The sequence below is a fragment of the Oncorhynchus kisutch genome, linkage group LG18 (assembly GCF_002021735.2).
Source record: "Oncorhynchus kisutch isolate 150728-3 linkage group LG18, Okis_V2, whole genome shotgun sequence".
Classification (NCBI taxonomy): Eukaryota; Metazoa; Chordata; class Actinopteri; order Salmoniformes; family Salmonidae; genus Oncorhynchus; species Oncorhynchus kisutch.
Window position 1 is genome coordinate 22,229,472 of NC_034191.2, and position 15,627 is coordinate 22,245,098.

General features: G+C 44.8%; 1 protein-coding gene across 2 annotated transcripts; it reads left to right on the top strand.

Annotated features, from left to right (window-relative positions):
• The first annotated feature begins 2,799 nt into the window (after positions 1-2,799).
• LOC109909223 (PHD finger protein 12) lies at positions 2,800-15,197 on the top strand. Of its 2 annotated transcripts, XM_020508276.2 has the most exons (13): positions 2,800-3,682; positions 4,221-4,402; positions 9,670-9,742; positions 9,907-10,523; positions 10,721-10,853; positions 11,232-11,393; positions 11,611-11,757; positions 12,038-12,872; positions 13,114-13,284; positions 13,380-13,475; positions 13,573-13,655; positions 13,797-13,935; positions 14,150-15,197. In XM_020508276.2, the coding sequence occupies exons 1-13, from the start codon at positions 3,617-3,619 to the stop codon at positions 14,569-14,571; spliced, it is 3,126 nt and encodes a 1,041-aa protein (XP_020363865.1). In that variant the 5' UTR covers positions 2,800-3,616; the 3' UTR covers positions 14,572-15,197. The 2 variants fall into 2 exon arrangements, with proteins under 2 accessions (XP_020363865.1, XP_020363866.1); XM_020508277.2 differs by lacking the exon at positions 4,221-4,402 and having other exon boundaries at positions 2,806-3,682.
• Positions 15,198-15,627: the final 430 nt, after the last annotated feature.

Genomic DNA, 15,627 nt, shown 5'->3' on the forward strand with positions numbered 1-15,627 from the left:
AATAATTTATGAAAGTCAAATTGTATTGGTCACATACACATGTTTAGCAGATGTTATTGTGAGTGTAGCGAAATGCTTGTGCTTCTATTTCTGACTGTGCAGCAAAATCTAACAAGTAATATCTAACAATTTGTCAACAAATACCAAATACACACAAATCTAAGTAAAATAATGGAATTAAGAAAATATAAATATATGGATGAGCAATTTCAGAGCGGCACAGACTAAGATACAGTAGATACATATGGGATGAGTTATGAAAAATATGTACATTTTATTAAAGTGACTAGTGTTCCATTTATTAGAGTGGCCAATGATTTAAAATCTGTGTATGTAGGCAGCAGCCTCTCTGTGCTAGTGATGGCTATTTAACAGTCTGATGAGGTAGAAGCTTGAGGAAGAAGCTGTTTTTCAGTCTCCCGGTCTCAGCTTTGATGCGCCTGTACTGACCTCGCCTTCTGGATGATATTGGGGTGAACAGTCAGTGGCTCGGGTGGTTGTTGTCCTTAATGATATTTTTGACCTTCCTGTGACATCGGGTGCTGTAGGTGTCGAGGTTTGCCCCCGGTGATGTGTTGTGCAGACCGTACCACCCTCTGGAGAGCCCTGCGGTTGTGGGAGGTGCAGTTGCCTACCAGGCGGTGATACAGCCCAACAGGATGCTCTCAATTGTGCATCTGTAAAAGTTTGTGAGGGTTTGAGGTGACAAGCCAAGTTTCTTCAGCCTCCTGAGGTTGAACCTGCACTTCTGGTAGTCTTCACCACGCTGTTTGTGTGGGTGGACCATTTCAGTTTGTCAGTGATATGTACGCCGAGGAACTTCCACCTTCTCCACTGCTTTCCAGTCGATGTGGATGCAGGGGTGCTCCCTCTGTTGTTTCCTGAAGTCCACGATCATCTCCTTTGTTTTGTTGACGTTGAGTGAGAGGTTATTTTCCTGACACCACATGTCCTGTTGTTTTTTTGATAAAGAGCAAATACCTACGCATGGGAAGCTATGCTGTAAGAGCTTTCATCCCCAAACCACTGCAGTGTAAGAATTGTAAAGGATTTGGCCATATTTCAAGTGTGAGCAGATGGACAGATTATACTGAAGAACAGTGTTGCAATTGTGGTGGGGATCATGATCCTGAGTTCCTGGTAGGCCCTGTAAGGGTGAAGGAGTTTGAGGTGGGGATCATGATCCTGAGATCCTGGAAGGCCCTGTAAGGGTGAAGGAGATTGAGGTGGAGATCATAATCCTGAGTTCCTGGAAGGCCCTGTAAGGGTGAAGGAGATTGAGGTGGGGATCATGATCCTGACTTCCTGGAAGGCCCTGTAAGGGTGAAGGAGATTGAGGTGGCAAAAGTTAGAGGTCAATCCAATCTCCGATGCGGAGGCAATTAAAATAATGAAGAAAACAAGTGATGCTGGTGAAGATATGGTAGCGGATGCACCACAGCCTGTAGTTAATATTTGCTTCCACAAGAAAGATACTGTTGATGAATAGGTATATGAGAAACGAGACCAAGTCGAGACGCTGGACAAGGCGGATACGGTATAGTAAAGGCCGTTTATTCAGGAGTAATGATATCTGGCAATTCGTGCGGCACGGCCCCGTTTCGTCAAGTTCTTATGCGAACTATTGGAAAAATAAGAGTCGGACAGTTCATTTTATACATTGAAATGACGTAGGTAGATTCTGGTAGTCCTGGCTTCTGGTAGGTTGCTTGTAGATGATAGACAGTCTCCTCCAGCCTGGTGTCAGTATCCCATTGGTTCTCGACAGAGTTCTTTGTCTTTGGAGCCCATCCAGAAGGGGAGGGGCTGCGTGTGTGTATGTGTGTGCGTTCCTGTCTTGGCAAGTCTGTGTGTCCTTTCAGTGAGTGTGTGTGTGAGAGATATCCTGTATGGGCCCTACCATGTTTTACTGTGAAAATACGTTGCTATGTGTTGTCTCAGTTATAGCAATGCAATAGCAGTAAGCTGGTCATTTGCATAGGAAATAGCACTTCATTACAATACCCTGTGTTAATTTAAAAAAGGTTGATTTCGTTGCATTCATTGCCACAGTTATAAGCACAAGTCTCAAATAAGTCTAATGAACTGGACATTATTGTGGCTGGCAGAAATGTGTTGGGAACATCTGAAGACTTGCAAGGGGTACTGGCACCTGAAGACCCGTCCTCACAGGTTCCCCTTGAGCCTGTGTAGGGATCAGATTTTTAACAGAAAGTTTTAGTTTATTTATTGGTAGTTTGTTCAGTTTTTTGGGAAACCTGTTTCCATCCTGCACATTAAATTGTATATATCATAGAATAAGAAAACTCTGATATGATTGTCCATATAGATGGAGGGCGTAGCGAAGGCTACATTGAAATGAGGAGGGTAGTTTTGCTTGCAAGCTTCGTCGGTGGTCAGTCACAAATAGAGGGGAAGATAGCGCGTTAAAGTTGATCAATATAAGCAAACTGGTGTAGTTATCTAGCTGTTATTTGACAACTTAGCAGCTCCAACTAATTATTCAAGTTAGCTTGCCAGATGTCTTTGAGGGCTTCTCAAGCGCATGACATTTTTATTAGTTTGTGTCTTCGTCTCTAGTTACCACAGCCACAAAGTCGTAATTATGGCTAAACCCGCCTATTTCTACAATTTATCTACCTAAAATCTGCAACTTTAACCACACTGCTAAACTTTTTCCTAACCTTAAATTAAGACCAAAAAGTACATTTTTAGTTTTCATGAATTTTTACGATATACCCAATTTTGACTTTATGGCTTTGGTAACTAGTGACAACTGTTTATGTGCTGCCGCGGACATGTTTTTCAACAATCTTGAAACGCGCATGCTCAAACGTAATTTCATTCGCAGTTGCGCCAACTCGGAGAGGATATTGCCGCTAGCAACATTGATGCATTTGATTTTTCATAACAAAAATACTATTCTTGAGGAACCTGCACTCTTGGAATAATAACAACAAAACGCATTTTGCAACCCTTGGTTCGAAATAACGCTTAATTTGCCATTTTACATGTTGTGTATTCTGACTGTTGACAATGCAAAGTGGAAGCGAGCGGGTTTGCAGAATTTTCAAGCGTCTTTTCTTAGCTAGGAGCAGAAACAAGAACCATGGCTAGGCCTCACAGATACATTCACAGTTGTTCACCAACCTGACAACAAGACAGTTTAGAATGGGTTCAAAGTTAAGGTTTGTGAGAAACTCATAACATTCATGATATACTTGCCATTAGTTAGCAAGCGAACATTGATGGCTGGCGTGGCAAACTAACGTTATAGTAGCTAGCTAAGTTACCGAGGGTACACGACAGTTGTCTAAATAGGTACTTTGGCTATCAGTCTAGTGTGTACCTATATCTTATTCAGATACAGCAGCTAGCTAACGTAGCAATTCCTAGCTTGCGTACGAGGTCGCTACGTTCGGCTAGATAACGACTGGGTCCGTTATTCCCTCTACAATATTCAGTAATAAACCGAGAAAGACAATTTGGAGGAAACAAGTGTTGGAGGGGGGGGGCTCGACAGAGCCACACTGGGCGTGGAACGAAACTAGCTAGCTAAGCTAGTTCCATAGCATAGGATTCTCTGCAAGAAGTCGTCGACTGCTTTGCTGGGTGAATGTGGGACAAAATGGAGACGCCAACGATTGTGTACGACTTGGATACCTCTGGGGGCTTAATGGAGGTGAGGCATGTCACCATAACGTTGCTAATTTCAGTTAAAATGCAACCTTTTAATTTTTTTAAACTATCTAACTAGCGAGCCAAATGGACATGGTTAGCTAGATAGCAGGATGGAAGCATATAGCTATATTTTGAGGCTGTAATTCTGTTCTAACGCCATTGGCTAGGATGAAGTTGAAGACAACACATCTTTGTGATGTGTAACTAGCCAGTTTATGGGAAACGTGCTATTACTCTAACTGCTATTACTCTAACTATAGCTTAACTACAGTCATATTTAAAACGGTTTGTTGTCAGCTGTTTTGCTCACTGCTGCAGACTCAAACGTTACAGTAAATACCCAAGCTTCCATCAGTAGGCGATTTATATTTTACTGACATAACTAGGTATTATCATCAATTATGTTCCTGAGATTATACTGAATCATACACTTAACTTTATTTGTTTGTGCTAGCAACAAGGACAATAAACCTAAATGGGCAGTGAAGGTAGTTAAATTTGGCGATCCAGATTTCTCATACGTGTTCAACTTGTTACAGCAAATTCAAACACTGCTCGCACCCCCCAAGTCAGAGGATGGCGAAAAGAGGAATCGGAGGAGTGAAAGGGACGTTCGGAGAAAGAGCAGGGCCACCAACCACGACATCTGTGATAGTTGTCATGAGGGAGGGGACCTTCTGTGTTGTGACCATTGTCCTGCCGCCTTCCATCTACAATGTTGGTATGTGTGAAAATGATACTTGTATCCCACTAGCTTGGTAAGGATCGTGCATATTTTGCTGGATTCAGAATGACTGCGGCTGTCCTGTTTAGACAATCCAGCTTCTTCCAGAACCTTGCCGCTGTGCAAAATACCACACTTGAGATGTGTTAAGTTAAATGGGGGGGTGCTTTTCAACCATGTTACGAAGATGATTGTGACACAGGAACCAGGACTTGGTTAAAATTAGCCGCTAAATGGTTGCAGCCAGCCCCCGCCTAAGTCTGCTTGGCTCCAGGCATCGTCTCTCACCAACTCTAACTGAGAACGCTGGCTGAAAATGGAGTCGAGGCTGCTCTTCGAGCGTGTGCCTCTGTTTACAATATGGCGACCTAAGAAGAAAAACGTTTTATTCCAGCGCCATTTTACTGACGTTTCTCTTGACTTTTAGCAGGAATATAACTATGATATTAAATCTGATTTAACGTGCTTATAACTCGATTTTAGATTAGCATATTATGTGCATTTCGGGGACATCCATTTAGACATTTGCACCACACAGTTGTGCAAGATCTGAATATGTGTCATGTTGGTTGGTAGCTACAGTTTATATCATATGAGCAAATGGTGCAGGTTTTGGTTGTGAACTAGGCTACAGTACAAGGCTTTCCACATAGAGGACTGAGTATAATCTGTCTTTGCAAATAGAACATTTACATATCCCCTTGGGTGGTCATTGTCTGTAAAATTTGCCATTGCTGGAAACTTTAGCTATGTGATTATAATTTCAGTTCCATCATACAATCACATTGACAACTGCCAATGCAGTAGCTGTATATCTTCTAGGTTGGAAACAACAGAAAGCATTCCAACAATTCATTATGATGTCCGGCTTTATAAACTGGGTAGTAGAATAGATTTTATGAGCATGATTGTAATTGTGTGAAATCGCCATGATAAGTTAAACATGTTCTGTGTTCAGATTTCAAGAACATGTTCTTTAGACATTCAGAATGGTGAAATGAAATGCATGCTTATGGCAAATAGAGAGCCACTCTACATATTACCAGTAACCCAAGTCTATAAAAGCTGCAAATACAAAATATGTTACAACTTCCCTGGTCTCCCCTTACTAACAGTGAGCATGAAACTTTCAAACAATTTCCCATTTTCCAATGAATGTAAAGGACTCTAATATGACTAACTCCTGTTCTTTGACAAGTGGGCATGCCAGGCAGTGTCACATTAATCCCACTAGATGGAGACAGGCATTTAGAAAAGAAGCCATTCTAACAGTAAACACTCAAGCATTAAAGTAAGGTTTGCATTAGGTATTAAAAGGTGTATTTTGATATGCTATGTTGTGGTATTTTGAAACATAGACCTGTTCCAGCACAGGTCAATTACATCATCACAATACAGGAGCCCCTGGATTGATCTCTATTTTGAACTGATATGGAGCCAAGACACTTCATTTGTAAATTACCGCAATAAGAAACCATATTGTTGCTTTGATCACATCAGATGATATCCTTCTAACAATCTCAAACACAACAGCCATTTGTTTGGATGTCGTAAAGGACCCTTCGCCGAAACTGAAGAGATATATAGCTGGCTAACAACCACCTCTTCCAAGTGGAAAAAAACAATGGATAGAAACCTGCTAGCTAGCTGGGATTGTCTATAAGGAATCTGCCTCCCCCAAAAAGTTTCTCCCAAGTGGGTGTGACACCTACTCCCTTTGCCTGCTTCACTGCTGCTTGGATCCCACCTGGCAATCTGTTCAGTCTGCCCTGGCCTGTCGTCGCCCCCAGCACACAGGCACTGTTGGGGCGAGTGACTCTCAACTTACAATGGCTAGCCCCAAGTCGTTTGATTATTTTATTGTGCTTTATGCTATTTGCCTCATGAGTACTGGAGGCTTTGTTGACTATGAACTTGCTTGTTTACCCGACTGTGGGACAGACTGTTTGTTTCCACACTTGGGACTCTGACTCTCTATTGGTTACAAGGACTCTTGGCCTCCCATCCTATTCTAACCACATCTCTCCGGCTTTGTATTCACATTGCCTGAGGAAATTACTATATAATATGATCTTGTTGCCATCTAATGCACATTCAAATGTCATTAATCAACACTGCAGAGCTCTCCCTGCCCTCTGCTGTGCCCTGATTGTATTACTGCTGCTGATGATATCTAGAAATGTACATGTACACCCTGGCCCATCTACTGTTGCTAGAGCACAAGTCAGATTTGGGGCTATCTGCTTCACTTATTTTTAGCTTATTACCTAAAGTGAATCAATTGAAAGTGTGGGTTCACAGCTCCAATCCAGATGTTGGACATTACTGAGACGTGGTTAAGGAAGAGTTTTGAACACTGATGTTAACCTTTCTGCTTATAACCTTTTTCGTCAAGACAGATATTCCAACGGTGGTGGAGTGGCAATCTTTACCAAGGATCACCTTCAGTGCTCGGTTGTCTCCACCAAGTCTGTCCCCAAACAATTTGATTAATGCTTAAAACCAGCTAAACTTTCAAATACCTCTTTGTTAACTGTTGCTGGGTGTTCTCGTCCTCTCAGCACCAGCCTGTACCCTAAATGCCCTAAGCTCTCTCCTGGCCCCTTACACTAAGTCTGCATTTGTATTGCTAGGTGACCCATGCTTAAACCACCTGACCAAATCCTAAAGCAATGGGACTCCCTAAATCTTTCTCAGATTATTACCAATCCCACAAGGTATGACTCCAAACATCCGGAAAATGTTACTCTCTACTTGATTTTGTCCTTACAAATAAACCTGATAAGTAACAGTCTGGTGTTTTCTGTAATGACCTTAGTGATCACTGTTTTACAGCCTGTGTTCGTAATGGCTGCTTTTTGCTGATTTGGTCATACACTTGCTAAAATACTTTAATGAGTGAACCTTCCTTCATGACCTGGCCTCTGTAAATTGGTATAAGATGCTTGGACTTTCTTTTTTGATATTTTCAGTGTTGTTTTTAGGAAACACTCCCTCAAAGAAAATGAGAATTTTGCATAGTTACTCCACCTCAAGAATTGCGTTTGGCGAAAGGCTCGGCACACACATACTCAGGCTGACTGGCTCTCGTTCAGGCAAATGAGAAATAAGTGCACTCAGGCTATCCGGAAGGCCAAAGTTAGTTACTTTAAGAAGCAGTTCTCTCTCTGTGGGTCTAACCCTAAGATGTTTTGGAAAAAGACCTAGAGAACAAACCCTCCTCCTCACAGCTGCCCATGTCCCTTAATAATGTTGATGTGGTTGTTACTGACAAGAAGCACATGGCTGAGCTCTTTATTCACCACTTCATTAAGTTAGGATTCCTATTTGACTCAGCCATGCCTCCTTGCCTGCCCAACATTCCCCCGATGCTCCTCCCTCTCTTCCCCCTGCCCGGCTACAACATTTCTCCTTGCAGGCAGTCACTGAATCCGAGGTGCTAAAGGAGCTCCTTAAACTTGACCCCAAAAAACCATCTGGGTCAGATGGTTTAGACCCTGTCTTCTTTAAGGTTGCTTCCCAATCATCGCCAAGCCGATCTCTGACCTTTTTAACCTGTCTCTCCTCTCTGTGGAAGTTCCTATTGCTTGGAAGGCAGCCACAGTGCGTCCTTTATTTAAAGGTGGAGATCAAGTTCACCCTTACTGTTATAGTCCAATTTCTATGTTGCCCTATTTATTAAAAGTGTTGGAATAGCTTGTCAGTAATCAACTGACTGGCTTTCTTGAGGTCTAGTATTATCTCTGGTATGCAATCTGGTTGCCATTCAGGTTATGGATTGTTTACTGAAACGTTAAATGTCCTCAATGATGTCACCATTGCCCTTGATTCTAAGGAATGTCGTGCTGCTATTTTTATTGACTTGGCCAAAGCTTTTGATACGGTAGACCATTCCATTCTTGTGGGCCGTCTAAGGGGTGTTGGTGTTTCTGATCGGTCTTTGGCATGGTTTGCTAACTACCTCTCTCAAAGAGTGCTGTGTATAAAGTCAGAAAATCAGCTGTCTCAGCCACTGCCTGTCACCAAGGAAGTACCCCAAGGCCTGATCATAGGCCCCACGCTCTTCTCAATATACATCAACAACATAGCTCAGGCAGTAGAAAGCTCTCTCATCTATTTATATGCAGATGATGCAGTCTTATACTCAGCTGGCCCCTCCCTGGATTTTGTGTTAAATGCTCTACCACAAAGCTTTCTTTGTCCAACAAGTGTTTTCTGCCCTTAACCCTGTTCTGAACACCTCCAAAACAAAGGTTGTGTGGTTTGGTAAGAAGACTACCCCTCTCCACGCTGGTGTGATTACTACCTTTTTGAGGGTTTAGAACTTGAGGTAGTCACTTCAGACAAGTACTTGGGAGTATGGCTAGACGGTATACTCAACTTGGTTTCCTCTATTGTAATTGCTGCTCTTTCACCGACGCTGCCAAAAGAACCCTGAGTCAGATGACCATCCTTCCCATGCTAGATTACGAAGATGTAATTTATAGATCGGCAGGTAAGGGGGATCTCGAGTGGCTAGATGTTCTTTACCATTCGGTCATCAGAATTGCCACCAATGCTCCTTATAGGACACATCACTGCACTCTATACTCCTCTGTAAACTGGTCATCTCTGTATACCTGTCACAAGACCCACTGGTTGATGCTTATTTATAAAACCCTCTTAGGCCTTACTCACCCCTGAGATATCATCTGCAGCCCTCATTCTCCACATACAACACCCGTTCTGCGCACATCCCTTGGTAGCTCATCTTTTCAGTTCACTGCAGCTAGCGACTGGAACGATCTGCAACAAAGACTCAATCATGGACACCTGTGGCTGCTTTGCGTGATGTATTGTTGTCCCTACCTTTCCCCAATAATGTTTGCACCATGTTTTGTGCTGCTGCCATGTTGTGCTGCTACTATGCTATGTTTTAGGTCTCTCTTTATGTATTGTTGTGGTGTCGTGATGTGTGGTTTGTCCTATATTAAAATTGTATTTTTAATCCCAGCCCCTGTCCTTGCAGCAGGCATTATGCTTTTTGGTAGGTTGTCATTGTAAATTAGAATTTGTTCTAAATTGACTTGCTTAGTTAAATAAAATAAAAACACTCCCCTATACCCTGATTTTATAGCCTATGCCTCAAAATTGAATAGATGCTTTGTTTGGCATTAGCCCATATAAAGTTTACATAGCAATTGATCCACGTTGGACCTACGAATATAATGACAAGCAGAAAAGTCCTTTTTTTTTTACTGGCAATTTTTTTGTGGTTCCTACAGTAACCCACCATTGAGTGAAGAAATGCTGCCTCCTGGTGACTGGATGTGTCATCGCTGCAACGTACGGAGAAAGGTGAGGTTTCAACAATAAATGATACAACAGATGTAATTATGCTTCAAATGTTTTAGCCTGTTATCACCCATTTTCAATGTATCAATACGAGTCAAAGTATTGCAACAACCCTAGTGGTGCTGAATACTGTCTGATCCTAGCTGGTCTCTCACTGTCATCCCCAGAAGCGGGAGCAGAAGGCTGGGCCGACAAATGGCCTGCTGGAGAGGGAGAGGCCCCTCTCCAAGCGCTCCTCCCCCCCCACAGCTGAACTGGAGCGGGGCACCACCACCATTACTACCACTACGTTGCGCCTGGACAGGCTGCCTCCCGGGGTCGGAGCAGCAGGACCCGGGCTGCGGGTGGCTGCTGTACATCTGGAGCGTCTGGAGCACCTTGAGCGGCGGGCCAACAGCCGACCGGGCACGCCAACATCCAACGCCTCCTCCACGGACACGGCCATCCCCTCGGAGGAGCAGAACGAGGCTGACGAGATGGCCAAAGCAGAGGATGTGGTGGTGGAGGCCCAGTGCTCGGAACCTGAGCAAGCCACCGCCACCCATACCCCCACACCACGGCTCCTCAAGAGGCCCTTTCAGCTGCTCATTGCCGCTGCAATGGAGAGGAACCCCTCGCAGTTCCAGCTGCCCAACGAGCTCACATGCACCACAGCACTGCCAGGCAGCACTAAACGGAGGAGGAAAGAGGAGCTGATCATGAAGACTTTCAGGAGGCCACCACATGAGATGGACCCCAACGGCCTCCTTCCTCTGCCAGTCAGGGTTTGCTTCTCCTGCACCAGGTATGATTAGTCAATCAAACCCACAATGTCATCATTAGTTATATCAACACAGATTATTCAAATACAATCTGTATTCAGGGAATCCAAATAGACTCCTTATATTTTCTGAGTTTGTGTATGTCTGCGTGCATTAGTTGTTTGGCTGACTTTGCTAATCCAAGCTTACGCTCTTCTCTGTGCTCCTCTCTATCCTATAGGAACTGCAGAATGGCCCCCCTGGTTCAGTGTGACTATTGCCCCCTGCTCTTCCACATGGACTGCCTGGACCCCCCACTCACTGCCATGCCCACAGGCAGATGGATGTGCCCCAACCATATGGAGCACTTGGTGGTAAGTGATGTAGCCAAACCCCCGGTGTCATCTGGTGGCCAAGCATCCTCATGCATGGAATTGGGGTTCAGTATTTTGGCAGGCTTAAAAACAATACGGATATGGTGATTTTTAGATAGGAATGGCTCTGTTTTCGCTGTACAGGGAAAAGGGTTGGTTGTTGTGTTTGGGTGATATCAAGCATCACCAATATGCAATAATATTGTGATATCTCTCAACCCTAGTATGTATAAGTTATTCTGTTACTGACGTGACCTGTTCTCCAGCTGAGCTTTAGGGTCTATAGACGTGTTACAAGTGCATAGTGTCTGGCTACTGGTTGATTTAGGAGTAGATGTCACTCTTTTTCCTGACATGTCCTCCTGTCCTGTTCTCCAGCTGAACCGGCAAAGCCTGTCCCTTACCAGCCGTTGCAAGCTCTTAGACCAGTTCCAGGACAGAATATCCCAGCATGCAGTCAAGGTGGACTTCCTGCGATGGGTCCACCAACAGAACCCGCCTGTCTGCAGCGGTGTCCACCACAAGACGAAGGCGCTCAAGGTTGCTTATGCCCACTGAGTCTGTAAAAGCCATATAATGTTATGAAATCCGTTTTTTCTTTTCAGTTTGAAATACTGTAGTGGTGATGAAGACAGATTTTCAACAAATGTATTGATTTGTCAACTAATCTGCATTAAGAGTGAATGTGAAGAACCACAATGGGACTTCACTGCTCCTGTAAATAATGTTGTGTGTGGGTGTTTGTTTGTCCCTCCAGGTACCCGACGCTATTAAGTCTCAGTACAAGAACCCCCCGGCCATGTTGGCTCCTGCAGCGGTGCGTAACGGGGAGCTGATCTGTAATGGCATCCCAAACCAGGACTGCTCCCCTCAGCATTTTACCAGCCAGGCGGAGCAACAGGAGGTAGGCATGACAGACACACAGCACAAACTCACCCACTAGTATCTGTCTACTACACTGAGATTCAGTGGTTCCTTTGGGCTGTGCCTGAGACGCCACTAAAGCACTTGATAAAAAAATCACTGGACACTGGCCCAGCTAGAAGACATGGGTCCAGACATGCTAGGAATGAACTGCCAATTATTGAATGTGTAATAACTGTAAATTGTTGTTTATTTGGAGAGTTGATGGATGGGTGAAGGTGCTTATTTTCACTGAAATGTTTTTTTTCTTCATTGTTCAGTGGCTTAGAGACGTCATGGCGCTCCAGTGCAGCATTATGCGACATTTATCTGGCAAGCAGAAGTCCTCGTCAGACTGGGACTCTGAACAGACAGACATTAAGCCCTGTGTGGCTTTAGAGAACAGCAGCACTCTGCCCCTTGCAGAAAGGACAGCCTCTGCCCTGCCTGCCCCCTGCTCTAAGCCCTGCAATACATCTGATGCCCCCCAGGGAGCCCCTGTATTGAAGGAACTCTCACAGGGCCAAGAGAGCTGCTGCTGCACGGTGAGGCCCTGTCTGAAGTGCAGGAAACACAACGGACCCCTAACGGAACAGCCTGTACAAGCCAACGGGCCATTAGCGTGTGACGCTGCCTCAGGTGTCTGCAGACAGACAGAGCTCCAGCTGCACATACTCAACCCCCTAGCCTCACTCCCAATCTCTGCTCTGGGGCTACCCAATCACCTGAGAAGAGGGGTTGTGGTTAAAACGGAGAGGGGCAACCCCCTGGAGTCTTGCACCCAGAAAGGTTGTTCCCCTTCGACGTGTGCAGCTACAGGGCAGGATGTCAAGAGTCAGGCCTACGGGACTCCTCCAGGCAAGGCAGGGGCTCAGGCCACCCCTCTGAGCTGCTTCAGTGAGCTGAAGCTCGGCCCCAGCCCCAACCTGGGTGTCCATGTCTTTACCCCACCCAGAGCTGTTAAATACTCCAGCACAGCAAGACAGCCCACCACCACACCTCCCTGTTTCTCCTTAGGGCCAGATCTAAAGGGCAGCTCCATGTTTCCCAGCTCCCTCTCCACCTCCATAGCAGACCTGTCTGGTGGCATGAAGGCCATGATGGAAGGGGATGAGGGTATGTAGATACCTCAACACCATTCTACCTGAACCACTGTTTAGAATTAGGCCTAGGTGATGAGCACCTTTTGCTGTCTAGTTTAAAAACAACTTTATTGTTGTTGAATAAAGTATAAAACGGTGCATTAATGTATTGGCCATGCTGATTAAATGGCCTGTATTGCTGCTTACAGATGGCTGTGATACAGGATTGCTTCAAGTGAAGTCTATGATGACGTTGAAACATGTTGTTCATACAGAGATGGAGCTGAGTAACCTGGATGAGGAGTTGGTCAAACTCCTGGCCTGGCAGAGGATACAGCAGCTGTTTCCCCCCAAAGCGCCCCCAACCCCCCAAGGCAGCGGTCTAACCGCTCCTCCCACCACCAGCGTCGCCCTCAAACCTCAGTCTCCCGCACCACGCACAGAGGGTAAGACCCCGCCCCACTGCAGGCCGTTTCATTTTAGGGTCATAAGAATGTTACACAATAAAATGTAATTCCTCCAAAATCTGTCCCGATCACAGAAGAACCGAAGGTGCAGGCGAGAGCAACGTTCTATCCACTCATGGGGAAGGGAGGAGCCATCAACATGTCTTATAGGACCCTGTACATAGGAGCTGGTAAGGACTGCCCATGCTGTATTATGAAATACTGTGATCTTTACTCAACATGGAACAAAGTCTCATCAGTCTTTCTCTCTCTGACAACCCACTGTAGGTGCTGACATGGATGTGTGCCTTACAAACTATGGTCATTGTAATTATGTATCTGGAAAACACGCCTGCATCTTTTACGACGGGGTAGGTTGTCTTGCCTGTTTGAAACACTGATAGCTTATCGAACAAAAACTATTTTACCCCTTGCTGAGCAGTGAGAAATATTTGAAATAAAAGTAGCACTACAGACAACATGACTGATGGTTATCTTGTACCTGTTTGTAGAACACCAAGCACTACGAGCTGCTCAACTACAGTGAGCATGGGACCACGGTGGACAACGTACTCTACTCTTGTGACTTCTCTGAGAAGGCCTCCCCCAGCCCGGTTAGTGGCCTGGTGTCCAAAGTGCAGGGCATTGTCCGTAAGTAACACACACACACACACACACACACACACACACACACACACACACACACACATATATCAATTTTGCTAAGTTTGAAACCCCCTATCTCTCCTGTGTGCAACATGTGGGTGGTTGTTTTGCCCTATCACCTTAAACCTGTAGAGATAGGGTTTGGCCAGCACTGTGTGTCTGTAAGACACTTGTGAGTGACGGTGCCCTCTTTCTTCAGGCCATTGTAAGATGAGAGAGCAAGAGGAGGGGGCTGAGGCAGGGCCCGGCCCCAGGACTGGCCCGCTGCCATCAGGAGGAGTGATGAGTTGCCAGCCCCAGGGAGGACCCAGGCTCTCCTGCAACTGTAAGGCCAGCAGTTCCAGCCTGATTGGTGGCAGCGGGGCTGGCTGGGAGGGCACAGCGCTGCTCCACCACGGCAGCTACATCAAACTGGGCTGCATGCAGTTTGTCTTCAGCATTGTTGAGTTCACCAGCAAGCAGCCCAAAGAAGAGGGAACCACTGGCACCGCCAATACCACCCCTGCCAGTACCACCCCCAGCCAAGAGGAGGCAGACAAACAGACTATCAAGCTCCACCAAGTGCACCTTGGTTCCATAGCTCAAACTCTCTCTTTTTCACCTCTTTGCAGTCAAACCTAAGGGAACCCTACAGAGCTGGTTGTCACGCAGGGAAAATATATATTTTGTTTATACTTTCACGTTAAATTCAATCTCAAATCTGTTATTTAGATGTCAATTCCTCTCGAAGATCATTGGACTTCAAATATTTCATTCATTTTTGCCAGTGTAGTTACATAACATTTCCTTATTTTTCAGCCAGCTCATGTAGCCCAAACATTTAATTTTATGATATTGAAATTGTAGTACTCACATTTTTGTTGGTGTGGCTACGTTAGCACCACAGGTAGCTAGTTATACATTCATGCTCCCTAACATGCTTATACACACATTTGTATGTACAGTGTATTAATGTCAATATGTTTGGTGCTTTTCAATTGGATATCCTGTACATAAACCATTGTGGTTGTTTTTTTAAGCATACAGTACCTCCCATTGACCTGTGTGCTCCATGCTGAAATCCATGGTGTAAATAGTGTCGCTTTAACACTCGTTCTTTGTCTGTTTCTGCCTGTCTGGAAAATACAGATTTTTTTTTAAAGAACAAACTTAAAAATGTCTCCTCGTGCTGCATTCTTGATAACTTTGAGACATGGGGTCAACAGTCTAAAATGCTTTTTTCAGTAATAAATCTTGAGTGAACTTTCCAGTAGGTGGTGGTCATGTACAGCTAGCTCTGGCAAAGAGGAGTTGCAATTGACTCTATATATACACCAAAGTATGTGGACACCCCTTCAAATGAGTGGATTTGGTTATTTCACCAAACCTGACCGGTGTATAAATCGAGCACACAGCCATGCAATCTTCATAGATAAACATTGGCAGTAGAATGGCCTTACTGAAGAGCTCACTGACTTTCAACGTGGCACCGATTATAGGATCCACCTTTCCAACAAGTCAGTTAGTCAAATTTCTGCCCTGCTAGAGCTACCCCGGTCAACTAAGTGCTGATATTGTGAAATGGAAAAGTCTAGGAGCAACAATTGCTCAGCCGTGAAGTGTTAGCCCCCACAAGCTCACAAAACTGGACCGCCGATTGCTGAAGCATGTAAAAATTGTCTGTTCTCAGTTGAGACA

Excerpts from the sequence above, each read along its gene's own strand:
- LOC109909223 (XM_020508276.2), top strand. The coding sequence starts at position 3,617 with ATGTGGGACAAAATGGAGACGCCAACGATTGTGTACGACTTGGATACC. Across the intron at positions 10,854-11,231 it reads ACCATATGGAGCACTTGGTG|CTGAACCGGCAAAGCCTGTC; the intron begins GTAAGTGATGTA and ends CCTGTTCTCCAG. Across the intron at positions 11,394-11,610 it reads ACAAGACGAAGGCGCTCAAG|GTACCCGACGCTATTAAGTC; the intron begins GTTGCTTATGCC and ends TTGTCCCTCCAG.